Source organism: Notechis scutatus, chromosome 1 (assembly GCF_049901735.1).
Source record: "Notechis scutatus isolate UNSWTSFEM ecotype Mainland chromosome 1, rNotScu1.2, whole genome shotgun sequence".
NCBI classification, from domain to species: Eukaryota; Metazoa; Chordata; class Lepidosauria; order Squamata; family Elapidae; genus Notechis; species Notechis scutatus.
Window position 1 is genome coordinate 287,326,173 of NC_142009.1, and position 27,630 is coordinate 287,353,802.

At 35.4% G+C, this 27,630-nt stretch overlaps 1 protein-coding gene and 1 long non-coding RNA gene across 15 annotated transcripts in view; one reads left to right on the forward strand and one right to left on the reverse strand.

Moving 5' to 3' along the window:
- Positions 1 to 27,630, forward strand: part of NPAS3 (neuronal PAS domain protein 3) — a 783,057-nt gene that overhangs the window by 420,614 nt on the left and 334,813 nt on the right. For all 14 annotated transcript variants that reach the window (XM_087951821.1, XM_087951807.1, XM_087951808.1 and 11 more), the window contains one exon: positions 24,720 to 24,802. In XM_087951821.1, coding sequence (XP_087807947.1) covers positions 24,720 to 24,802 — 83 coding nt within the window. The remainder of the gene's footprint in view (positions 1 to 24,719; positions 24,803 to 27,630) is intronic.
- The window catches only part of LOC148133420 (uncharacterized), a 356,457-nt gene that overhangs the window by 269,955 nt on the left and 58,872 nt on the right, over positions 1 to 27,630 (reverse strand). The gene's annotated exons all lie outside the window — the stretch shown is intronic.

The following is a 27,630-nucleotide window of genomic DNA, read 5'->3' on the forward strand; positions in this document are numbered from 1 at the left end:
TGATTTCACTCTTTATGTCTTTTGAAGTTCCAGGGGTTTTGTTTTCTTCAGAAATGTCTTTAAAATAATATTTGAGCCTGATTTCAATATATTGCTATTATATTAACTATATTCTCTAATTCTACTATATTAATTCTAGGGTGGATTGCTTCCATATTCTTCTTCTTTTGTATGTCCTGCTTTTATTTAGCTCTCATATTTGTATTGTTAAATTGCCACTTGTATAAATTGTCCAGAAAACATTCATTTTCATTGATAAGGTTGTTCAGAAGCAGAAGTTTTCACATTCAAGCTATAAAAAGTAGGTTGGGAATCTATAAAGGAAATTTTTATCAGAATTTAAGAGGACTCTTAACTGTGGATTAAAATGCAAGATAGTAAGTATCTTTTTCAAAATAAAAAGAAGGCTTTTCCCATCCTGTATTTATCACATGTTCACATGGGTAGACTTGCCCTACCTGATCTATTCCAGATTTTTGTCTATAACTCCCATCCAGGCTGAGGATTAAAGGAATTATAGTTCAATCCATCTGAAGGGCATCAAATTGGAAAGACCTTTGTAAGCACAATATTGGGAAAGGTAATGATGTAAATGAATGTGAGTTTCTGAAGCCAGAACACGTTTGGCTGTTTTTGTTCTTCTCATGATACAGCAGAAAACAATCATAAGATTATTTTCAGTTTTGGATTTTAAAGAGTATAAAAATAAAGGATGAAGTTACCTTAATACTATTCACCAGAAAAAAAAATGATTTTTTAATGTTATGAGCAACTCCTTTAAATGTTTTAACTGAATGAAATGAGCCAAAAATTTCATTAACTATGACACTGCCCTTAACCAAAGGTATGTAACCCCAGAAGCAACAGCTGTTCAACTATAGCAGGTTGGAACCCTTGCCCTAAACAAATACATTTGATTCCCTTATATGACACTTGGCTGTTTATTTTTACAACCATATGGTTCCATGACATCCTGTCTGTTCTCTGCTTTGCTGTTTTATTCTACAGGGACTCATATAATGGTTAAAGATACAGTAGCTATATTAATATCAACCTGCCCTTTTGCCCAGAATAACTTGAGTGAAGGCTTGTTCTAATTTCAGTGTCATGATGAACTTGTTCAACAACTTTCAAGAAATGTAAATAAATCCTTTCAGAATGGAAAAAATAAAACTCATAAAGAAAATACTTCTCAAGGTGTGTGTTCTGTTTATTTATTTATTTTATTTTATTTGGTTTGTCAATTGCTTATAAGATAACAGGTATAAGTAAAAACATAGTTATGAATACATGGATACATATAAGAAAAATAAAAGAAACAATAGGACAGGGACAGTAGGCATGTTGGTGCGCTTATGCATGCCCCCTACAGACCTCTTAGGAAAGGGGTGAGGTCAATAGTAGACAGTCTAAGGTTAAAGTTTTTGAGGTTTGGGGAAGAAACCACAGAGTCAGGTAGAGTATTCCAGACATTGACCACTCTGTTGCTGAAGTCGTATTTCCTGCAATCAAGTTTGGTGTGATTAACCTTGAGTTTCTATCTATTGTTTGCTCTTGTATTGTTATGGTTGAAGCTGAAGTATTCATTGACAGGTAGGACATTGCAATGTATGATTTTATATACTATACTTAGATCGGACCAAAGGCGGCGTAGTTCTAGGTTTTCTAGGTCTAGAATTTCAAGTCTGGTGGCATAAGGTATTCTGCAACGAGTAGAGGAGTGGAGAACTCTTGTGAAATATTTCTGGACTTTCTCAACTGTGTTGATATCAGATACGTAATGTGGGTTCCAGACTGATGAGCTGTATTCGAGTATTGGTCTAGCAAATGTTTTGTATGCTCTAGTTATTAGTGTAATATTACCAGAGAAAAAGCTACATAAGATTAGGTTAACAACTCTTAACGCCTTTTTGGCTATGTAGTTACTCTAGCACTTAGATCATTAGAGATGAGTACTCCAAGATCCTTGACAGAGTTTGGATCATCAACAAGGTCTTGACTATTCAGCCTGTATTTTATTTTTTGATTTTTTTGCCAATATGTAAGACAGAGCATTTATTTGTTGAGATTTGAAGTTGCCATTTGTTTGACCATTCTGATACATAGTTGAGGTCTTTTTGAAGGGTAGCAGTATTGTCTGTGGTGTTGAATAGCTTTACATAGTCAGTGAAGAGAATGCAGTTGCTCTTAATATGATCACAGAGGTCATTTATGTAGAGTATGAAGAGAGTTGGTCTGCCTTGGGGGACACACTGCCTTGGGGGACACCACTGTTGATAGGTACAGAATTTGATAGGATGCTCCCAGTTTTGACCATTTGTTGTCTGTTTGACAGGAATGCTTCTATCAGTTATGCAGGTGTCCAGAGATACCATAAGATTTTAGTTTTAGGAGTAGTTTGTCATGTACCACTGAATCAAAGGCTTTACAGAAGTCTATATAAACTGCGTCTATTGCTTTGCCGTGATCGAGTTGTATAGTCCATATGTTTTTGCAGTGTAAGAGTTGCAGATTGCAGGATAGTTTTTTTTCTGAAACCAAATTGTTTATTAGAGAGTAGGTTGTTTGTCTCTAAGTGGAGGATAATGTATTGGTTAATAATTGATTCCATGACTTTACAGGTGATGCAGCATAAAGAGATTGGTCTGTAATTTTCAACAAGGCTGGGGTCTCCCTGTTTGAAGATGGGGATGACTGTGGCTTGTGACCATAGTTTTGGCAAGGAGCTGGTCCTGAAAGATTTTTCAAAGATTATGCTTAGAGGTTCAGCTATGGCAGTGGATAGCTTTTTTAAGAAATATGCACATATTCCGTCCGGTCCAATAAATAGAGATGGTTTTAGATTGCGCAGTGCTTTTTGAACAATGTCTTCTGTAAAATCGATATGTATTAGATCATTGTAGTTCTCTGTGGTGCAACTAGGAAATACTGGGCATGATCTATTGCTGTTTACAAATACTGAGCCAAAGAATGTGTTAAAGAGGTTGGCTTTAATAGTGTCATCGTTGCAGTCTTTACCATTAGGTCCTTTGAGTCTTTTAGTTTTTTGTTTACAAAATTGTAGAGAGCGCAGGTGGAATTGGTGCGTAGAAGGTTCTCTTCTTGTTTAATGTGATAATTGGTGCATTCAGTCTTTATCTGGTGGCATAAATTTTTGTATTGGTTTTTGAAGTTGGCAACGTGACCATATTTGTTTTTCCGCCAAAGTGATCTCTTTTTGGATTGAAGCTTCCTTATTGTTATGGGTAATCTGTTTTTTCTGGTTATCTGGTTGTCAGACTGTATTTCCCTCCATACTAAATTATCTATCCTGAAAGTCTCTTTTCTAAGGTAATCTAATTGGCTCAGATCCTTTCAATGCAGATAGGATAGCCAAATTGTGTATTCTAATATGTATCTCTTTATACATATTTATATAAAATCTCATTTTTTGTTAATCTAGTTTTGAAACATATTTCTGGAACTCTTCACAATCTGCTTGTTTTTCACTATCCAAATACTCAACTTCTAATTTTGTTATCTTAATTCCCATTTATTTATGAATATATTAAATAAATATCTAGTCACTGCAAAATATTGGGGAGCAAAGTAAAATATGTTCCTCTATCTGTTATAAAAACTATCTATTATCCCTATTTCTGTTTATTACCAATCCCAGAAAAGAATAGAAACTATCAGTCTCTTCCTTGGTATTTATTGGGCAGGGTGAAATGTAAGCAATGAATGAAGTAGAAGATATGAATCTTTGGTATTAGAAATCTTCTGATGCCAACTGTCAATAAAGATTCTCAGTCATCTAGGTAAAGTTGTTTGAAAGTTGAGTCATTGCTTCTTATTTTCTCGTTGAGACTTATTTTCTTGTTGGTTGTGACGTTTCAGAGATTCCTTTAAAAAGTCTGATGGAATTGGTACATTCCAATAACTCTCTGCCTTGCTCTGATTGATGAAACTGCTTGGATGAGCAGCAAAAGGTCTAAATCCAGTTGCCATGACTCAACTTTCAAAATATTTGATGCTAACCTCCTTTAAATAATGCTTTTCACAAATTAACCTAAGATGCATAAGTTACTTCTAATATTATGTCATTTTATCATCCCATTTAAACTAATTCAGTGGCAAGGAAACTGTCTATTTAGACCACAATAGATATTATTCATTTTTTCTTTTAAATAGGAATATTAATTTTTAATATACCAATTAGATATATTTTATTTTTTCCTGTTTGAATTGGATATACCTATAAATTTGCTTTATATATGTTCTTTGTTTGCAGTAAGGGTCAACTTTATTAAGATTGTATATAATTTTCCTGTTATCCATGAAAACAATTATGCTTGTTCATGATTTAAAAATAAATCCAGTGTTAGGTTGTTGTTTTTTTGCATTTTGTGTTGACTCCCCAGTCCTAATACATATTCCATTTTTTTCTTAATTTGCCTCATTTTTTATTTATATTATTGTCAAGATATATTTATTTATTTATTTAATTTATGTTGCCGCCTATTTGCCCATGGTGACTCGAGGTGGCTTACATAATGTAAAACCATATTTAAAACAAAAAATAAAAATAAAAAACAATAAAAACTAACAAAAAGAATCCAATAAATTAGTAAAGTACAATAGAACAAAATTTGGGGGGGGGGGAAACCAACTCCCACCACCTATATGTAGGTCTAGGTGTGTTCGGGTCTTTCCCCATGTAAGATTAAGAGTATCTTGGCGACGTTTTGGCGAGGTCCCACTAGCCATCCTCAAGCTGGTGATTTCAGCTTCGTGTCAGTGCAAGCAGTGTGTAATCGGAGCTGCAGTCTCTCTATAAATACTGGTGGTGGGGGCTGGTGTGCTGGTCTGGTTGGCTGCGCTGCTGCCTCTTGATTGGTTGATGGAGTTGATGTTGGTATAATGGGCTGTGTGATGGCCTTGTGAGTTTTGTTGTGGAGATATCCTGCATCTTGTGCTGTAATCTCCTGGGTCATTTGTTTTGTAGTGATCTTTTTTCCATTAGCCTCTTGTGTTTTAACGGCTTGGGTAATGGGTTGTGTGATGGGCTTGCGAGTTCTTTTGTTGTGGTATCCTGGGTCCTGCGTTGTAATCTCCTGGGTCGTTTGTGTTTTGATCTCTTTTCCATTAGCCCCCTGTGTAGTAATGGCTTGGGTCACACAACCCATTATCAGTAAGATACTACACAGGCATCACATCAAGACTGCCTTCAAAACAGACAGAAAAATAGCAGCCATCCTAAGAAACCCCAAAGATAAAATTGACCTGGAAAACCAAGGCATATATGAAGTCCCCTGCACATCATGCCCTGACACATACATTGGACAGACCAATAGAAAAATAAGTACCTGCCTGGATGAACACAAAAATGCAGTAAAAAGCTGGAACACACTTCCTCACTAGTCCAACACATGAAAGCCACAGGTCATAGCATCGACTTCAATGGCACCAAAACCCTAGCCACTATAGAAAACCCCAGCTACAGAATTATCAGAGAAGCCATAGAGATTGAAAAAAGACCTGAAAGCATGAATAGAAGAGATGACCCCACCAGACTGTCAATTATCTGGAAGCCTGCACTCACAAAAAAAAAAAAAAAATTCTCCACACCACAAGCCAGGCAAACACCTGGGCACAAACAGACCACCACCCGATACCTCCAGCTCAAACACACCCCAACCAGGCACCCAGATGAAACCTAGCTTCCTAATAAATGATAGCCGTCTGTTTACTCGGAGCCAAGTTGCACTAAAAGTCTCCAATATAGGAAACACAATGTTGCTAGCCAATCAAGACAAAAAAAGCTACAAAACAGACAGAAGATATTAGAAACACCAATCAAGCAGAACACAGCAAACTCCAAGACCAATAAACACAGACCAAGACTCCCAACCAATCAGGATGAAGAAAAAAACCATTCTGGCACAGCAGTAGGCTAGCACCAAATTTAAAACAGAAATGGCTGTGAAAGTCTGACTCACAGACTAACACTATACAGAAGCCTGATGATGGCAGATGAGATTCTGCCGAAGCGTTGCTACAACTTTAAAAGCACAAGTATAATGACGTGGGAAAATACCTGAACAAAGCTGAATACTTTGGTTATTCGGGTTTTCTCCGCGTAAAATTGGAAGTATCTAGGCGACGTTTGATGAATTCTCATTCATCATCTTCAGTCTTGTGTCTTCGGCTTTGGGCTTCTCGGAGTAATGTGAGCTTGCAGCTGCTTCTCCCAGCAAAGAATCATACCCAGAGAGAAATCATCCAGATGCCTTAAGCTTTATGGTCTCCCCAAGATACACAAAGAAGGAACCCCACTTAGATCAATAGTCAGCTCCATAGGCTCACCTCTACAAAACCTAGCCAAATTTCTCGCCAAACAACTACAGCCCTATGCAGAATCCATCAACTCACACGTATGAAACTCATTCCAGTTCATCAAGATCATAAAGAAATAAAACTTACAACCCAGCGACCTACTAGTGAGCTTCGATGTCATATCCCTCTTCACCCAAGTGCCTATAAAAGAAGCCTTGACAGCCATCCAAAACAAATACAAACCCCCAAGCACATCCTAGATCTGGCCAACCACTGCCTATCCAATACATACTTTACCTACAATGGACAAAAATACAAACAAATAGAAGGAGCACCCATGGGATCACCCTCTCACCTGTCATCGCAAACCTCTACATGGAACTCTTTGAAACACAAGCTCTAGAAAAATATGATCACAAACCCCAACTCTGGCTCAAATACGTAGATGACACCTTCATAATCTGGCCACACGGGAAAGAAAAACTGAACAACTCCTCCTCACACACCTCAACAGCCTACTCCCAAAATACAATTCACCATGGAAACAGAAGCTAACAATCAACTTCCCTTCCTAGATGTCTTAGTATACAAAAATCCAATGGCTCCCTAGGACACACCATCTACCAGAAGAAAATACATACAAACTTCTATCTACACGCACTCTCACACCACCACCCAGCACAGATCAATTCCGTAGCCGAGACACTCATCTCCAGAACAAAATGCTTAGCTGACGAACAACACCTAAAAACCGAACTACATACTCTCACTAATGTACTAACAGCCAATGGATTCCAAAGAAAGAAGATTACCCACTTAATCTAAAAAGAAACCCCAACCAAAATCCAAGACAGAAAACAAGAGAACGGCAAAGCCCTCCTCCCATATATAAAAGGCACTACAGACAAAATCAGCAAGATCCTTGAAAAACACAACATTAAAACAGCATTCTGCACAAACAGAAAAATATCCACCATCCTAAGAAACCCTAAAGACAAAATCGAGTTAGAAAACCAAGGAGTAGACGAAATCCCTTGCACCGCCTGTCCCACCACATACATCGGACAAACTAACAGAAGAATAAGTGCACGCATTGAAGAACACAAGAACTCAATCAAAAAAGAAGAACCGACCTCTTCCCTGGTCCAACACCTCAAAGCCACAGGACATGAGATTGACTTTAAAAATACCAGAACTATCGCCAAAACTGAACACTTCAACAACAAAATAATCAGAGAAGCCATGGAGATAGAAAAACGCCCACAAAGCATGAATAAGCGAGATGATACCTCCTGCCTACCAGCCATTTAGAAATCCGCCCTCATTAACTAACGAGTACCTAACATGAAGAATGACACCAGACTCACACCCACGAGAGCCACACAAGATGCTACCACCACACTTCCACGTAGAAAGCAGACTCACACCCACACAGAAGATGAGACACGACCACGGACCAGAAGCCGTACCGCAGCTGCATCACTAACCGCTTCAAACCCCTCCAACCCATACATGAAGCGAATTGACGCCCACCATGAAGATGTGGCACGACCACGAACGCGAAGCCAAACAACAGGATCACAGCTCACCAGCTCAAATCCCCCAGCAACTAAGACTAACCTGAGCACAACCAAGCCCCCACCTGAACAGAATACACCCCCAGCCAATCAGAATGCAGCCAACCCCCCAACCAATCAGAACACAGCCAAACCCCCTACCAATGAGAACACACCCCACCCAATCAGAACACAGCCAAGCCCCCACCCAATCAAGTCACACCCTCACTAGCAGTTAAAAGGAAGAAGCAGCTGCAAGCTCACATGACTCCAAGAAGCACAAAGCCGAAGACACAAGCCTGAAGATGATGAATGAGACTTCATCGAAACGTCGCCTAGATACTTCCAATTTTACGCGGGAGAAAACCCGAATAACCAAAGATCCACATACAAATACCCGCGAAAACCTCAGAAAACATTATACATACATACATACATACACACACACACACACACAGTTTCATACCTCAGTAGGCAAGTTTAATAATTGTTTTTCTAAAGTTTCTGTTCAGTTCACCACATTGATTTCCTTTTGGTACCATTACCAATCTGCAGGGTGTTGATTTATTTTGTACTGAGTGGGTTGCCTGTGTTTAAATATATCCCAAGCACTTAAAATATTTGAATTTTTGTCATAATTTTCATTGGTAAAAATTAAATATGATCTTGAATGTCCATATGCTAAACCATTTTCAAATGGTACAGATGCTTTAGCATTTACTGTGTTTTACAAATGAGTAATGAATATTGACTAAATAGTTTTTTTCCTTAACTCTGTAATTTGGTACTTCTCCATACATGCTCACTTTTGTTACTACTGCGGTATAACTGTTGTAACGGTATCAAGGGCATAATATTGCTTATCATAAAGTAATTCCTGTATCCAGCTCCTCTAATCTCATTGTATTTTATTCTATTTTTTAAATATAAGTTTTATGTCAACATCTCTACATTCATTTTGCATTGACATTTCAAGAATAACAGCATTACTGCTGGTGGTCTATCATGTTTAGTAATTGAATCAGCTTCCTTGGATCTTCTTCATAATATGATATAGCTTCAAAGCTTTTGTCAAGAATTAGTTTCTTACAGCTATGGAGCTCTGTATGAATCATACAATTTATTGAAGAAAAGGTTTTTAATATGAGCCCGCTGCTTATTATGTATTTTCTCAGTACTGTTTTCTATATGCTTCCCCACATGAACTGAAGTAGTTTTTAAAAGTGAGTTTCACATTCTATTCACAGTATATTTTAAACCAAAGATACTTAAAGAAAAAGAAATAGTTTTAAAATCTGTTTTTTTTTTTAAAAAATGTATAGCTTCTCTTTTGACACTAAGCACAAGGCTCCTTTTCATACATACAAAAACTCGCATACATATCTCCTGTCTTCCCATTTTTCCCCACAAGATTCACATGAGGAAAGTTGAGAGAAAGAAAATGATTGCTCTGACATCACCAACTGGGTGTCCATGGCCTATGATGAACCACTCCAAGCTCTTTCAAGTCTAATATTGCAACTACTTTACAAGACTATCTCTATTTATTTACAGCTAACTAGTCTTGTATTTTAGCCTTAGAACTCAACCACTGTAAAACTGCTGCCAAACACAAAAGGGTAGCAAGTTATTTGAAATACAGTACACTTAGTGGGGAGGAGATGACAAAGTACTATTAGGGCTGTATTACTATTATTCTTCTCATCTTTCCTATTTCCTTATCTTCTTATGACTATAACTTTGTTTCGTGTATCTTACGACTTACATTGTTTTATTTAGTATCCTAGTATGATTTATGTTGATTGCTTAATTAATATCCTATGACTATCAGCGTTGTAACTATGATTTATGATGAATGTATTTTATGACGATTATGATCATGATTTTTTTACTTGTTGCTTATATGTACACTGGGAGCTTATGCATCAGAGACAAATGCTTCGTGTGTCCAGTCATATTTGACCAATAAAGAATCACGTTCTATTTTATTCTAGATAGTGACCATAGATAGAATAACATAATAATAACAGAGTTGGAAGGTTTTACTCTTGCTCAAGCTGGAGACCCTATACTATTTCAGACAAGTGGCTGTCCAATCTCTTCTTAAAAGCCTCCAGTGATAAAACACCCACAATTTCTGAAAGCAGACCATTCCACTGGTTAATTGTTCTCACTCTTTGTAAGCAAGTATATTCTCACATAATGCTTCAACTTCTCACCTACAAAAGTCCAGCCTTATACAGTATCCCTTTATCTGCTGGTCCTGGTCTTTGTTCATGCCTATAAATGCAGGAAAATAACAAATTCCAATTTCTTTTTCACTCTTTATTAATTCTCGGGGTTTCATATTAAGCACTGTTTTGCTTTTACAGCCCTAAAATTAGTCCAATTATTTGAAGAGATGCAATAAAAAGGTATAAACCGCATCATAACAATCTAATAGGTCTATTGATATTATTATGTTGCTGAGGTGTAAGATGAACTATATCCACAACAAGCAATACTAATGTAAATTGGATACCCTCTTATGCTTGCTCCATTGCCCAGAAGGCTAGACCAAGTGAGTAGAGATGGTGCCAGGCATTATTTCCATTACTTGCCTACTCATAGGGGAGGGTGTAGATGAGTATAGGGGTTCATTAAGGTCATGGTGCCAAGGGAAGCGGTGGTAAGGGTTAAAAAGTAAGAATCTAATTAATATCAATCTAAGACGATAAAAGAAGTGCATAATTTGTAGAGAAGGGCATTTGAAAAGTAAACAAGCAAGAAATACTAAATTCCATGAATGTAGATGCATTCAGTTGTCCCCACTGATTTAAAATTCATTAAACAATATGCTTTTTAAACCTTTTGGAAAAGGTTTATGAGTCCCTGGCAACCATAATCTCTGTAGGGTAGGGGTGACTTCATTTGTTAATTTTCCGTTCTTTAGCAAAAGAAATATGATTGTACATTCTGTTGTGGAATAATGATTTTATACCCAGTGAACAGAGGAGGGTGATCAATAAAGAGAAAAAAAAATATTAGCTCTGCAAGACCGATGACAGGGTTAAAAAGGCTACAGTATCTATAGGTTCATTGACAAGAATAACAATGCATCTATTTCATTGGCTATATATATGCTATATAACACATATAAAGTGTTACTTTGTTGCACATGTACATTCCCTAAATAATCATTAAAAAGATGGCTTGTCATTTTAAAAATGCTGAATTGTCATTTCCTACATTTTGAAGCCCCCTTGACGTGTAGTAAAGTTATAGTACTTTTTTCTTTATATATGGCATGCTTATCTGGAAAAAATATTGAAGGGGCTTCACTTGTTACAATTTATTTCTAGAGTTCTTCCCATAGAAATAAAAAGGAAACTTTAGACATGCTGGATGTAGCTGAAGACTTCAAATAGTTATCTTTCTATCATTATTTTACAAATTTCATTCCTTATTTTCAGAGGAGTGCATATCCAGACCTGGTCAAGATTTCATCAAGTTCAAGGTCATTCTCAAGTTTAGTGGTGTCAATTGCTATACATAAATGGGAGCATGCTGAAAGGTTCAAATATATAAATTTCTTCATTTCATGAAACATGACTATTAGCCAAAATGATTTTATTTTGGTCATATCAATCTTGTATCATTTTTACTGTCTCCTAGTACCTCCCTTCTTCTATCCTCACATTGCCAAGTTAGATCCTGATGGCAGAATAGAAGCCTTTTTAAACAAATGTTCATTATTTAGATTTATATAGCTATAGAAAATCCTTGGGTCACACTAGGAAAACATTTTGAAACTGTAATGGAGAAAGTAGCTGTACTTGTGATACTATCACTAAAGTGTTCAGTTAAAATTATTGTTTTTGTCTTGATGTCTGTTCAGATTCCTCTGGATCTGGTGCACTTTAACATTTAGGAAATAATGAAGCTCTCCCAGTCTTCTAGTTTGTAAAAAAAAACATTCTGCAAAATTTTACTTCAGTTCAGGTCAGTCTGACAATTTAGGCAGTATCTAAGTTGAACAAGTATATAAAATAAACAAATAGTACAAAGAAAGAAAGGTTAATTGCAGGCTAGCTAACTGGAAGGATCCCAAGAAATTCCAGAGACAAGCCACCCCAAGAATCATTGTGCTGGTTAGTCAGCAAAGACTGTAGACCAACTTGGGAACTTTAAGATTCAGAGCTGGGAATTCTGGGAGTTGAAGTCCATAAGTCTGAAACTTACCAAGTTTAGAGACCCCAGCCATATACCATTTCATGAACTGGAGTTTTTCTTTTCCTGAGCTAATCAGCCTGTGCATTGGTGATATATATATACATGCAGAGCCCAGTTAAGAGATAAAATTTGATAAACCAACTCCCAAGAATGGTGATAGGGTAGTTTTTTTCCTTTCTAGTATCTTCAAGATGCTAGAGCCCCAAAATATTTTTACTACCATTTACTACCATTATTTACTTACCATTTTACTACTATTTATTACTACCATTTATTATCATTGTATGAGAATGGTCACTATCTCAGGCAGTAGCTTAAATAAGGATTACCTGTACTGAGCAGGATGAGATGGTATTTGTGATTACATCCACACACACATAATTTCACCCCCACTTCCTTGTGCAGGTTCCTATGACTATCCAACCTAATATTTTTGTACCCCTTTTCCTTTGATTGCACGCTGAACTACAGTATCAAGTTCTGTGTTTATTTCTACTTGTTTTGTTTCACTTTTTATTAAATTGAAACTGCTTTCATTTTTTTCCTCAGTGAAGGGAATAGGGGTTTATCATTTTATATCTTAGAATAAACAATGATGCTGGCATAACTAGAAAATATATTATTTAGATAATTTCCAACCTTTTCTCTTCAATAGGAAATGTTCCTTTTCTCTTGAAGCAGAAGAAATCTTTTACGTTTGGCACTTTGACACATCACTGACTGTTAGAGAACATGAAGCCACTGTTTACTGCTGGTCCCTGAGTGTTAAACAGCCTCCACTGCTTTTATTATACCATTAATTGTACTTAATGTAGATGCATTTGTGGTATGCTTGGCTAAACTCTGAAAATTAAGTAGAGGGTACTTTGTTATAAAATTCACTGTAATGAGCTCTGGTGGGATAGGGTCTGTTAAGTTTGAAATTACCTCAAGCCATTTCCAGAGGACTTCTTAAAAAATTCCATCTCTGTAGAAGTTTGCAGCTTGATAGCTCAAACTCATATTGACTTGGAAAGTCTATTCCTGTATGGTATAAGCTGTATTAAATATGAATATTTAAATGTCAGAACAGTTTTCATGTGGAACATATGTAAACTTTAGCAGTAAATTGACAGAGAAGCTGTATCATGTTTCTTACTTGTGTACTGTGTTGACGGCCTCTACCATTTTACTGTACTGTGTTGACGGCCTCTACCATTTTAAGTGAGTACAAGTGGTGCTTGAGAGCTATGGTATAGAGGTAAAGGCATAGGGTAAAAATTGGGAGACCATGTATTCCAATCCCACTTTAGGAACAAAAGCCGCTGTGTATTCTTGGACCAGTCACACACTCTCTCAGCCATAGAAAGCAGGAAGTGGTAAACAACTTCCACTATCATTGCCAAGAAAACTGCAGTTGCCAGGAGTCAACAGTAATGTGAAAGTGCAAAATACATATATTCAAGTGGTGCTTATGAATGCACCTTTTGGTATTTGTTAGGAATAATATGGTTACCTAACTTTGGGTAAAATAATATATATAGACTATGATTGTATGTATCACTTTAACTGTAAAACATGTATATTTACCTGAAATTTTCTGATACATTGGACTCCAACTCCCATAATTCCCACATAACTCAGCTGTACCTATATGGGCACTTTGTAGAAATTGTCTCTAGGACACAACTGTTTACAGCAAAGACTTCTAATACATATCAATATTATCTTTTGATATATGTTAAAAACATTCACTTGCTTTTTACATATAATTTCCATTCCAAAGAATGTTCAAGCAGGTGTGTCCAAGTGTCACAAGTAGTTAAATCAATTACAGTCTAATCAACAATTTAACTATAGTTCTGCCTCTGTTTTTAGGGATTTGTGTTGTATCATTTCTCAGCTAAAGTGTCAAATAGCTTTTTCCATTAATCTAAATAAATCTTCGTAGAAATAGGTTAGAAATTTATTTCCTGAAAGTTGAAAGTCTGTATTACCAGGAACTGCATTCCTCGTTTAGTCTCACCAGCAAAGATCAAGTAGATAATCTTTCCTAGTGTTAGTGCAGCAATTTATCAGGGCTTGCTAGTTAAAAATTTAAGCATGTAGTAATTAGAGGCTTCCAAGCTTGAAATTCATGCACTTTCCCTTTTTTTTAATGGACTCAGTAGAGGCTTGTCAAGCTTAGTATTTGACTAATGCAGATTTTATATTCCTTGCTCAAAGCTTTCAAACTCAGTATGGGTGAAATCTTAAATCACTTTTTGAGCAGGAGTGCTGCTTGAGAGAGAACATCTCAAAGAAAACCTTGTAGAAGTCTCTATATTACCAAAGGCCAACAAGACAACTTATTGTACTTGTTCAAAATATTCACTATTGTATAATCAGAAGAACTGTAGCAATTAAATATCACATCTGTTGTCCAGTTGGGCTTACAAAAACTACAGCTCATCATGACTGTAGAATAAAATGAACCAGATATCTTAGGGAGAGTTCTACATAGGAGTGTGTGTGTGTGAGAGAGAGAGGGGGGGAGGGGCGTGGGATTCTACCAGTTCGCACCTATTCGCTAGAACCAGTTGTTAACATTCTAAGCAGTTCGGAGAACTGGTTGTTAGAAGAAATTACTGGCCTAATCCTGTAAGGAACTGCCTCTCCATTAACCCTTATTACATTCTTGGCAGGACTAGACTTCCTGTCTCAGGAACATATCTGGAGCTTTTTTCCCCTCCTTTGCTGGTAGTTTGCTTGTGTGGAGTGACCATTCAAAGTTACAGTGGCACTGAAAAAAGTGACTTATGACCATTTTTCACACTTACGACTGTTGCAGCATCCCCACAGTCACGAGAGGCCAGGCGAGGAGATGCATGCCTCGATGTGAGTGATATTGAGTTGGCCAAGCCCAGCCAGTCACATGACCACCAAGCCATGTCCACCACCTAAACCACACCCACAGAACCAGTTGTTAAAAATTTGAATCCCACCCCGGTGTGTGTGTGTGTATTTGTATATAGTATATATAGTTCACAAATGGTACGGGAATAAATACATAGAATTCAGTGAATGTGTCTGAAAAGCAACTCAAATACATGGTACTATGGAATAACCAACTAAAGAATGGATGTTTAACTAGAGTAATGTTTATTTAGGTCAATGTTTCTGAGCAATCTCAGCAACTTTTTTGTGAACTTCAACTCCCAGAATACCTCAGCCAGTATACATCCTAAACTTGCTGTGATTGAGAAATACTGTCATAGTTTGATTTTATAGTTTATAATTTGAGATGTAGTTTATAGAGTTATAGTTTGCGTATCTGTGGTTTATTAAATAAGGCACAGGGGATCCAGTTCAAATTTCATATTAAATCATTAAACTATAGTTTACAAACCATTGGACATGGGCACACAAACACACTGTAAAATACATGGTTCATCAAAATGTATGATACAGACTTAACTTTATCCAAAAGGTTAATGACACCACCATATTTTCCCCAAAGATATATTGAATACACATTGGAGAGAGGCTTATACTAGAACCAGTTTACTTTCTGGTATTTACTTAAATAGGAGAGAAGGGAAGGCTTTGCTTTTCTGATGAATATGAGTATTGATTTATTTGTTTATGTCTAATATAAATGAAACTGTTTAGCATTCTAATAATTTCTTATCAAATGTGGATCTAAAAGTAGAGCATATCCAAGTATGGGGGCTAAAAAGAAATAATCCTTGGATATATGACTTGGATGATGGAAATTGTCTTCTTTTGCACTTAATACATTAAATAAGAGGGCTATTGCTCTTATTTAATGTGTTAGCAATTGTTAGTATTGCTCCCCATTTGGCAATTTTTAGACTTCTCTCAGGTTTAGACTTCTTGGGTTCATATATTCCAAAACTAAAAAATGAAATACTTTGCAGCCACCAAATTTATATATAACTCATATCTTCTTTTGCTGCATTGAAATCATGTTCAAAAATCATTAAAAACTCCTCCATGCCCTGTTTCTCTGGTGCTTCTTGGTGTCTCCGATCCAACTTTGGCTAGATGAAACTTTGACTCAGGCTCTGAGATTTCAGTTTTCTTCTGCATTAGTGCTAAAGCCTGGTGATTTTTTGGTTTGTTTTTTTTGCACCTAGTAATGTGTCTGGGATGTCCAAATGGAGTCAGACATGCCAACATGAACTTGCAGCTTTATATAAATACATATATTTACATTAAATAAGATAGGCAAGCAGGAGCATTGTCAGGTAAATCAACCCAGCAGGAACATCATGAGGTAAATTACAAAAAGCACATACAGCACTCAGAGGAAAAAAGACAGGAAATAAGAAAGCTCCCACTTTTCATTCACAGCAACTAATCACAGCTCAGGTTGCCTCATGTAGTGGCCAGCTTTCTTATTAACTGATTAGCTATAGCTGTGTGTTCTTACTCATTTTCCAATCCTTCACTGCTGCAGATATTAAAATTTAAATATCTTAACATAATGTTTTATAAACATATTTAATAGCACAGGAATGGAATCATCTTTCAGGGTATTATAAACTGGCTGACTTCTTTAGTGTTGCCTAAAATGAAAGCTTTTGGCATCTTTAAAAAAAAAAAAAAAAAAAACTTTTATCCTTATGGTAATAAATGACCCTATGTAAAGTATAGCAACTAACTAGAAATACACTCAAGGTTGGTTGTTGTATATATCACCTTGATTTCCTTTCTGAAATCAAGGTGACAAAGTGTTGGATTTAGAGTATTCAGCTTCTCTAACTTTTAGGGTAATACATTACTTCAGCAGGAAATTTGTTGCTTGATATAAAGTGCAATGTTTCCTGCAAAGAAATTAAAAGGAATAGCCAAAATGCTACATTTTCAAACCAATACCCCATGTCTACTCTTAAATGGATGTCATATGTCTTTCGGCACTAATAATGCAAATGCCCCTTACAAATCATTTCTATAGAATTTATTCTCACTAGATTGATCAATGATCAGGCCAATTCCAGAAAAGAAACCCATGCTTTCAGTAGTAGCTCCTGAATAGATTGGCTGAGATTTACCATTAGGTAATGAGTGTTGGGTTCAAACTGCATTCACTTGGGTTCATATATTCCAAAACTAAAAAACAATGAAATACTTTGCAGCCACCAAATTTATATATAACTCATGTCTTGTTTTGCTGCATTGAAATCATGTTCCAATGAATGAGAGACTTTTGTCTAGACATTTGAGATCTGTATTGCCAAAACGTAAATAATTACTCAATGGCAGAAAACAGATTTCTGTTTCTCTCTGTTCTCACTAGTGGGTATCTGGATTTATGAAACCCAGATCAGTATGTCAACTTTTGTCCTTTCAGATGTAGATGTATTTACAGTTCCATAGGCCATTGGCCATAGTAGCTGCTGCTGCTGGAATCCCATAACTGCAAGTTGTGAATAGATATGACAATCATAGAATAGATAGATATTGACAATCAGCCATTTTAAATGCAAATATAGGGGATCTTCATGTTCATCCGCTGTAAGTGGAAAATGACTGCATGAATGTAATGAAAAGAATTAGTAAAGTTACTTAAATAAAGTTAGAAAATTAGTAAAATTTCATAGAAATTAAGTTCAGTTATACTGACTACTACCTAAAACATAATCTGCTCCCCAGTTTGAGTGCATTTTGATTGCACTTATGTAATAGAAGAACCAGCCTTAGAAATGACAGTGAAGATGACAAAGTGGTGGATTGCTTCCGCTTTTCAGAATCAACCATCAACAGTAAAAAAAAGAAGCAATAAGAAACCACAGTTTAACACTTGATAGAACAGCCATTAAAGCCTTGAAAAAGATTCAAATGCTGGTATGGCTATACCTTCAAAGATCCGATTGTGCAAGGTATGGCATTCCCTGTGGCACTCTATGAAAGTAATAGTTAGATTTCAAAGAAACAACACAGGAAGAACACTTTTGAATGTTGGTGTTCGAGAACATTCTTGAGCATATTGTGGACAGCCAATGAAGAAACAAAGTAATAAATCATCAAACAAATCAACCCACTCATTCAAGTCACAAATGACCAAATTATCCTACTTCGCACCCATTATGTAAAGACCCATTTCTCTGGAAAAGGTTCTAATACTGAAATAGGTGGAAGGAAAGAGAAAAGGAAGATCAACAACAATGTGGCTAGAGCTGGTTGTAATAGCAATGAGCACTGTGTTGGAATTGCTGAAAGATCAGTTTAGCGACAGATCATCATGAAAACAATCTGTCCATGTAGTCTGTAAGAATAGACAATGACTTAATGGCACGTATTCCCTTCCAAAAAAAAAGGCTGGCTGTGAAACTCTGTGTACCTGTAATCTATTAAAAAGAATGCTTTTGAACTGCTGCTGGGGAAATATTGTCAAATTAGTTGTAGAAAAAGAGAAGGGCTTTATTTTTGTTGCTGAGCCATAAATAATCCATCAAGAGTAGTCAATAAAAATATTAAATTAATAGTATTTCATGCTAAAGCTTTGTGTAAAAAATTAAAAATAGATGTAAAAATAATATTGCATGCTTAGGATAATATACCAATTTCTATAGTCATTGGTAGACTGTTTGATTATATGCACAACTTCTATTCTAGATGATGTACAATTAAAATGTAAAAATCTTAGTATCCAGACAAATCACACATCAAACAATCAACCAGAGCCCCATAAGCATTATCCACAAGGGCTTGAGAGAACAATCAAGTTTTTACGGAACTACATATATCTCTAGGTGGATATCATTCCAGAGAAAAGGTAGTTCAATTAAAAAAGTGCATGTAGGGGCCCACACAGCCCCCTCCCGCCCCCCCCCCCCCCGTCCTATTGTTTCCTTTTCTTTTTTTTCTTTACCATTCTGTATCCACACACTTTGCATTAAATAAAAAAAAAAAAAAAAACTTTCTGGGTCCTGATAAAAGCATTGTTTAATTGAGGTAGACCAACTCTGGCCCATCTTTTCCACATGGGCAAAAACCATGAGAGATAGCCACTCCTTCAGGTAACTTGCCTCTATTTAAGCAGAAGTGAAACATTACTATCTAGAAAACAAAAATTAAGACTAGAAGATGTAAATGATCAGATGGGCAAGGCAGTCCTTCATATTTGTTCTGATAAAAATGAGCATCCTTACTTAAGGTTTGCCTATCCATTTTGTCTTTTTTTCTAAACATCTAGACCTCTAAAAATCAAATTTATTTATATCGAGACAATCCACAAAAATGCTGTTTTGGATTCATGTCTAATTTGAATTTAACATATATAGATATATTGTAATAAATGAAGCCAAATGCTATAATGAGAAAGAAATATGGATAATCTTGATAGCTTATTAAAAATTTGTCATTCATTGAGTCAAGGGAAAATTATGGCTATAAAACACAAGGTTTGGTTTATTTGTTGAAATATGACTTTGTCTGTATTTATATTTCACTTAGGAGGGAAATGTCTAATATTCAGCCATAGGCTGTGTTTCTATGCTTTTTCTTATTTCCTGTTTTCAGATGACTTCTTATTTGAGTTAAAATTGACTATTCCATCTCCTATCATTCTCTGAGTTATGTGGCTATTCTCTTTATTCACTCTGCTCACTATTTGATGTTCTAGTCTTGTAAATTTTAATTCTCTTGTAAATTCTGTTAATATATGGATTTGCAAATTCTCCAGTTCACCCCGGTTACATTTGTGCTTTGTTTTAAATATGTATGTATGTTGCTTTTGGAACATGCAGACCCCAAAGAAGACTCTCTCTCTCTCTCTCTCTCTCTCTCTCTCTCTCTCTCTCTCTCTCTCTGTGTGTGTGTGTGTGTGTGTGTGTGTGTGTGTTAAGCAAGGGAAAAGTATGGGTGTTGAAAATTGCTGAGGTAGAAGTTTCCAAAGTATTATCAGGGTTTATATATATCTATCTTACACTAATATTAAAAAAGTCTGCTGGCAATAACATTGCTTCTCTAACATACAGTGCAGTATATTTCAGGAATACATGTATTGTATCCTGCTTCATGTAGATCCTGCAGTTTTTGACATACTTGTGGCATACAAAAGCCCTGTGGATGAATGGAGCATTAGATTGGAAGTAATAAGGTTGTGCCTGACTTACCTCAGCATTTGTAGCAGATGTTACAAATGTCATAAACACGAACCTTAGGGATCAGGAAAAAAAATCAAGACAACAGATTTAGACTTTTTTTCTTTACAAGCTAGTGCAGTCTGATGCTATATAGTGGCACTCTGACTTGATGTTAATAATCTGTCCCTTTTCCCTGGACACAGTTGTATGAGAACAGAGAAAGCTTTCCTAAGCAAATATGCAGTTTCCACAGGCAACTTAAACTGAGAGCTGAGAGCTTTTTTCAACAAACCAAAAGAAGAAAGGATTTTCTTGACCATGTTTGTTTTATGCTTGATTATGGGGATTTGGGTTCATGGAGAAAGCTCTTAAGTAGGGAAAGAACGCCATTTGTTGTCTTCCAGCATCGCTGCATACCAACACAAATTACTTTCTGGGAGTTCTATTTAATTGAATGTAATATGTTGTGTGGTTGTGATTCATTTCACCAGGACTGCAGTAAACAGTTAAACATTTATGTAGGGATGTGTTTTAATATTTGTATAGACAGGAGAGTGATCTTCATAGGCAGTAAGGTTTGTCTCATATATGTATGCTTCCTGAGCTAGATTAGCAAATGGTTACAGTTGATGCCAAACTTTAGTAGTTTTGCCTTTTCTTTTTCCTCACCCATTTGCTCTGTCCTCTCCATGATCATTGCATATCAAAAATATTTAACTTTGAGTTCACTAAGGTTTACTTCCAGGTAAACCACATTATAAATTTATATATACATCAGTCCCTCTGGGATTCAGTCAGATTAATTTTTAAAGGTGAAAAATCATTAAAAATTCCCCCATGCCCTGTTTCTCTGGTGCTTCTTGGTGTCTCCGATCCATCTTTGGCTAGATGAAACTTTGACTCAGGCTCTGAGATTTCAGTTTTCTTCTGCACTAGTGCTAAAGCCTGGTGGTTGTTTTTGTTTTGTTTTTTTGCACCTAGTAATGTGTCTGGGGTGTCCAAATGGAGTCAGACACGCCAACATGAACTTGCAGTTTTATATAAATACATATATTTACATTAAATAAGATAGGCAAGCAGGAGCATTGTCAGGTAAATCAACCCAGCAGGAACATCATGAGGTAAATTACAAAAAGCACATACAACACTCAGAGGAAAAAAGACAGGAAATAAGGAAGCTCCCACTTTTCATTCACAGCAACTAATCACAGCTCAGGTTGCCTCAGTGGCCAGCTTTCTTTTTAACCGATTAGCTATAACTGTGTGTTCTTACTCATTTTCCAATCCTTCACTGCTGCAGATATTAAAATTTAAATATCTTAACATAATGTTTTGTAAACATATTTAATAGCACAGGAATGGAACCATCTTTCAGGGTATTATAAACTGGCTGACTTCTTTAATGTTGCCTAAAATGAAAGCTTTTGGCATCTTTTTTAAAAAAACAACTTTTATCCTTATGGTAATAAATGACCCTATGTAAAGTATAGCAACTAACAAGAAATACACTCAAGGTTGATTGTTGTATATATCACCTTGATTTCCTTTCTGAAATCAAGATGACAAAGTGTTGGATTTAGAGTATTCAGCTTCTCTAACTTTTAGGGTAATACATTACTTCAGCAGGAAATTTGTTGCTTGATATAAAAAGTGCAGTGTTTCCTGCAAAGAAATTAAAAGGAATAGCCAAAATGCTACATTTCCAAACCAACATCCCATGTCTACTCTTAAATGGATGTCATATGTCTTTCGGCACTAATAATGCAAATGCCCTTTACAAATCATTTCTATAGAATTTATTCTCACTAGATTGATCAATGATCAGACCAATTTCAGAAAAGAAACCCATGCTTTCAGTAGCAGCTCCTGAATAGATTGGCCGAGATTTGCCATTAAGTAATGAGTGTTGGGGTCATACTGCATTCACTACAACGATAAGCGTTTTTGCAAAAATATTTCTTCCAGTAATGTAGTAAACTTGCAGATATAGAAGATTTATTCCAATCTAGCAATTTCTTGCAGGCATGAGAGCATATACCCTGAGCTTTCTTGTTTACAAGATTTTGTCTATTTACTGGCAAAAAAGAACCAGTTAATATACTAACAATTGTCCTGCATTGAATTGGAAGACCGCACATGTTTTTGAGTTCCATATTAAAAGGATTATCTCTGCTGAGATTGACAGACATAAGGGAAGCTTTTTTGTGATATCTAATTTTGTTTCTGGAGATAGGAAGATACTTCACTGCTGACTATATATAACTTCATGCTCCATTCTGTGCATAAGCTGCATATGTTAGTATTATAATCTTTACATTTCAGCATGTATCTGCTTAATAACAAAAGCTCTTTTTGCTGACCCCAATGGGTATTTGTACTATATAATGTGAAACATAGAACTCTTTTATTACAATAAACCAAGACATATAATTGTAACATGGTTCATTTTTGTATGTTCTTGAGCATTTTTAGATATATTAGTGCAATTCCTTATTGTAATAGATTTATACTTTTAGAACTGTTTGATCCTTTGTAAAATTGGCAGTACCTGCTTTTGATTAATTTCCTGCTCCCCCCTACAAAGTAACAATTTTAGGAAACTAAGTAAGGAGTATGTGGAAGGAAATCTTTTGGAAGCATCTAAGGAACAGTTTCAGTTGCCATCTCAATGTATTTTGTGGAAACCAACTGCAGAAAAGATGGACTTGAACAGAGGAAATTTGAGGCACAGGGAAGACATTGTATTGTTTTCTAATCTACTATCACAACATTGGAACAGCTCCATGAAACCTATGCTTCAGACATATAGTACTGCTTGGCAGATACATTCTGCATTTCCCCCCCCTCCCCCATCATTTCTTATTCAGCTTGATGAAAGAGAATTTGCTTTAGAAATGATTTCAAAGGAGAAGAGCTTTTGGCAAAACTCCAAGTGCTATGTTCTTGCATTAGATGACCAAATGGTGTGTGTGTGTGTGTGTGTGTGTGTGTGTGTGTGTGTGTGTGTCCTTCTCTTCATTGTGTAGTCATTTCTCTAGTGGCCTGCCATCTTTCTAGTTTCCCACATTTCAACTGCATTCCAAGGGAAGATATTATGAGAAAACTTGTTTCACTGGGCCTTTTCAGTATCAGTGCCACTGTCTCTGTTAAGAAAAAGACCTTCCTTTGAGAAATTGTGGAAGAATTTCTCTTCCTAGAAAAAAAGAGCATGCCATGCTCAACAAAGGGCATTTGTGCTTTGTTTTATTTTATTTTGTAAGCATATCTCTTTGCCAGGAGGGAAAGCATTTGATGAGCCAAAGTTGTTTAAAAAAGGGAATATAGATGATTTTATTTTTCCCAAAATGTATCTTTCCATCAAGTCTTTGTTGTCTCATTTGCACAGGAGAGGCAGTAGCTGATCTTCAAAATTACAATATATGGCTGCAATAAAGAGTTTCACCCAAATTAGGGCAAAAGATGGTGCATTCTGAATTGTACTTTAAGGTTTACTAAAGCAACATTTAAATTTCCGCCATAGGAGAGATAAAAATCACAATCTTAACAATGGAACTTTTAAAAAAATACAAGCAAATTTTATAACTTAATCCATATCAGAAGAAAAACAAGTGACATGCATTGGTACATATTTGGTGTTACCATAAGCAGCAGAGGAATTCTTATTGTGATCATATTGTAAATGTGAAATTGATAATTTCACATACATTGGATGGACATTTTCCATGTCAGAACCATATATTTAATGTTCCTAAGGTTTGGCTTGGAAGATTGGACACATTCCTTTTTATTTTAATACATAAAAATATTTGATATTGACTTACAAATATTAACTATTTGCACTGAAGATATTACCTATTTTGGTAATGTTTTCTGCAACATTAGAGCTACAGATATACTCTTCTATCAGTAGTATTGTATGGGTTTGTTCTGTATTTTTATTTCCTGCAGTCCTAAAACTATTTTTGACAGTGCTGTTTGAAGTGAACTTCTTCAAACAAAAGTTGAAGCTTGTTTATAGAATATATCTTTATTAAATTTTCAAAGTTATAGTTTTCTGAGTTCTATTTTTTTTTTCTAAACTCATTTGATATAATCAAGCTAATAATAAACTTCAGGCTTTTTATTAGGTTCTTTTTTTTTGTAGGTAGGTATATTGCTCAACCAAGGAAAGATGCTTAGAGTTTTAAGATGCTCGGTTTCTCTTTTGCTCATCTATAACTGATCAATATAACAACAAGCAAAATATCTATGCTTGAGTATAATCGCCCAACTTTGTATCAAGTTAGGTAAATTCTGGATCCTGTATAAACTGATTTTGATTATGGAGGTTCATGTGTAAATGACCTGTGTCTGGAATATTGAACAACTTTGGAATACAATCTTCCACATAAAGAAATAAATTAGGATTCCTTTGTTCTTCATAGAATTATAATTTTCCTTAATTATAATTTTTCAAATGTTAATATTATAGAAAATATTAATGAATAATAATAATTACCTAAATTGGGATGCATTGTGACTAAATGTGCAGAGATTGTAACATAATCCCTTTTTTATTCAGTTATAGGTGCCCAGCGCAGGAGAAGCCCCAGTGCCCTTGCCACTGAAGTATTTGAGTCACATTTGGGAAGTCACATTTTACAGGTAAAAGCAATGGCTTTGCAAACAAACCAACAAATAGTTTAACATGTTTAGTAGCAAGATATAAGACACCTGTCAAATATTGGATATTGCTATTACTTTTAGAGTCTATACAGTGGGGGTTTGTCTTAAAGATTCTTTTTTTTTAAATGAATGGTTGAGAGAATGTTATTGAGAAAGGGGGACAATTATTATTTGTACTGTAATAATTTAAAACTCAGCACTTTAGTTGTATTATGTTGTGCAATAGCAATTTGGTTCCGCCAAATATCTGTATATATTTAAGTATTAATCATTTTGTGAAAAAAAAAGTTTTAATCTTGTTCACATGTAGATTTTCATTTTTCTCCTCCTATTGTAGTTTTTCAGCACTATTGCTTCAACTGTTATATTCATTGTGATATTTACATTCCTTTAAAAGATAGCATGTCTTTAATACTTTAGATAAGCAATATAGGGTTCCTCCAAATTTCTTTTAGTACCTATTGAAGACATTATCTTGACAAATGTTATGTATCAGCCATGTGTTTTCATGTTGGTCTGACACAAGATTCCTAGTAGAATCTCATTTGGATCAGAATCAATATATTTTTTCAGTGTAAGCAAAATATAAACATCTATTTTATCATCAACTTTACTTCTTTGAAAATAATTTCTGTCCCTGTACATTAAACTTTGCATCCAGCAGAAAATATAACTTTAAGTTAAAAAGCAAAGGGCTGAATTCAGGTGTCCTAATAAATCTGTTATACTATATTACAAATAAGTCAAGACTTGTCCCCTCCTCTGACTTTTCTATCCTTCTTTGCTTTTCTTTTGTTGCCTATCTTTTGTTGCTATATTTTTGGTGAATTGTTGAACAATAATTGGCAAAATGATTGGCAAAGTAAATTTCTCAAAAAATAAAAACCAGAATGATTGTAATGATTTTTATTCATCAAGTGAATGGATTTCTAATACATAAGATCTTGGTAAACTTTTATCTTGTATAGCTTTATTGTGTGTGTAATCATAACAATATTTGCATATATTCCAAAAATTTATGCTGGTTTTAGTTGAATGTGATTTAATACATTTACTATCTGTTCTGAAGGAGGAAGAAAAAAGATGTTGTTTGATATGTTATCACCATTAATAATAATGACTATGCAATCAACTATAACAATAATAACTTTTAGCATCATCAAACAGTAACATCGACCTATCCCAGGTCCTTGGGAATGACTTGAAGAGGGATAAAAATGCCAAATCCAGTCTAAACATCTGGATGACTGTGGGATGAATCATAATAGTATTAAAATAATGTGAGAGTTTGGAAATCACTTGAAATCATGTACATAAAATAATAAAAAACACATTATTATTATTTGATAAATGTGTATGTCATCCACACTTGCTTGATAGTTAGATGGACAGCATATACATTAAATAAATAAATAAATAACAATTTATTTAACAAAAGGAGTTCTCCTGACTGTGACTTTGCCATCATAATTTTCTTGCAAGTGTTAGCTGGAGATATGCATGGAACATAGAAATAGCTTTGGGTCTTGCTATCTTCTGATAGACTTCTTCATGAATGTATCCAATCTCCATTTAAAGCCATCTAAGTTATTTGACAGCCAGTTTGGTGTAGTAGTAAAGACAACTGGCTAAAAATTGGGAGTCTTTGAGTTTTAGTCTCACCTGATCACAAAGCCAGTTGGGTGATCTTGGGCCAGTCACTCTATATAGTTTATATTACTGCAACATAGTGATACATTTCATAGGTTCATTGTGTGAAGGAGTTCATTTTGTCTGTTCTGAATCTTCTTCCATCTGGCCTCATTGGATGACTCCTGGTCCTAGTGTTTTGAGACAGTTTGATGTGTGCTTTGTAGTCCTTAATCACCATTGTTCACCATTCTTCTAAGCTTCAGGCTCAAAATATTCTAATATTTTCTTATAGCTTATCAAAGTATTGTGGGTATCTTTTCATTTTTATTGCTGTTCTTTGAATGTTGCTCAGCTTCTTTTCCAAATGTGGTGACTTGAACTGTGCATGGTATTCCAGATTCACAAATTTACATAAAGACATTACAATGTGGGCTGTTTTCTTTTTTAATCCACTTCTGATGCTCATTAGCATGGACTTTTTCTTGTTCATGGTTGCTGCTCAGTTGACATCTTCATTAAGCAATCCATTATGACCTATCAAGATAATTTTCCTGGTTAGTTACAGACTTCTCAGATCCAGTTAGTGCAATGTGCATATACATACATACATACATACATACATACATACATACATACACGTGTGTGTGTATGTGTTTGCGCCCCAGCATATAAATATAAAATATTTATGTTTACATTGAAGCACATTTGCCATTTGGTGGATGATTCATTTAGTTTAAAGAGATCTGTCTGGAGCACAATCACTTGATCTTCACAAGGTTTGGTATCATCCAGAAATTTGGGCATAGATAATACTTATTTATTAGCCAGAATTGTTTATGAATGAGTTAAAAAATACTTCTCAGAACAGATCTTGAGAGACTTCTTTTATTGAGGAAACAGAAATTTAATTCCTGTCCTTTGCATTCAGTTATGAGTCTATAAAAGAATATGTCTTATCCTTTGATTCCTAAGTTTACCCAAGAGCTTTTGATGGAAATCAAAGTTTGTTTGAAAATCCAAGTTTACACTGTTGGCAGAGTACCTCCATGTCCCTGAGAAAGTCAGTACAAGTTTAAGTATCTATCCTGTATCTTTTGTAGTAAAGAGATGCAAGGAATTCATTTCATTTCTTTGCGTGTCACAAACAAATTATATAATCAAAGCAACAATTGAAG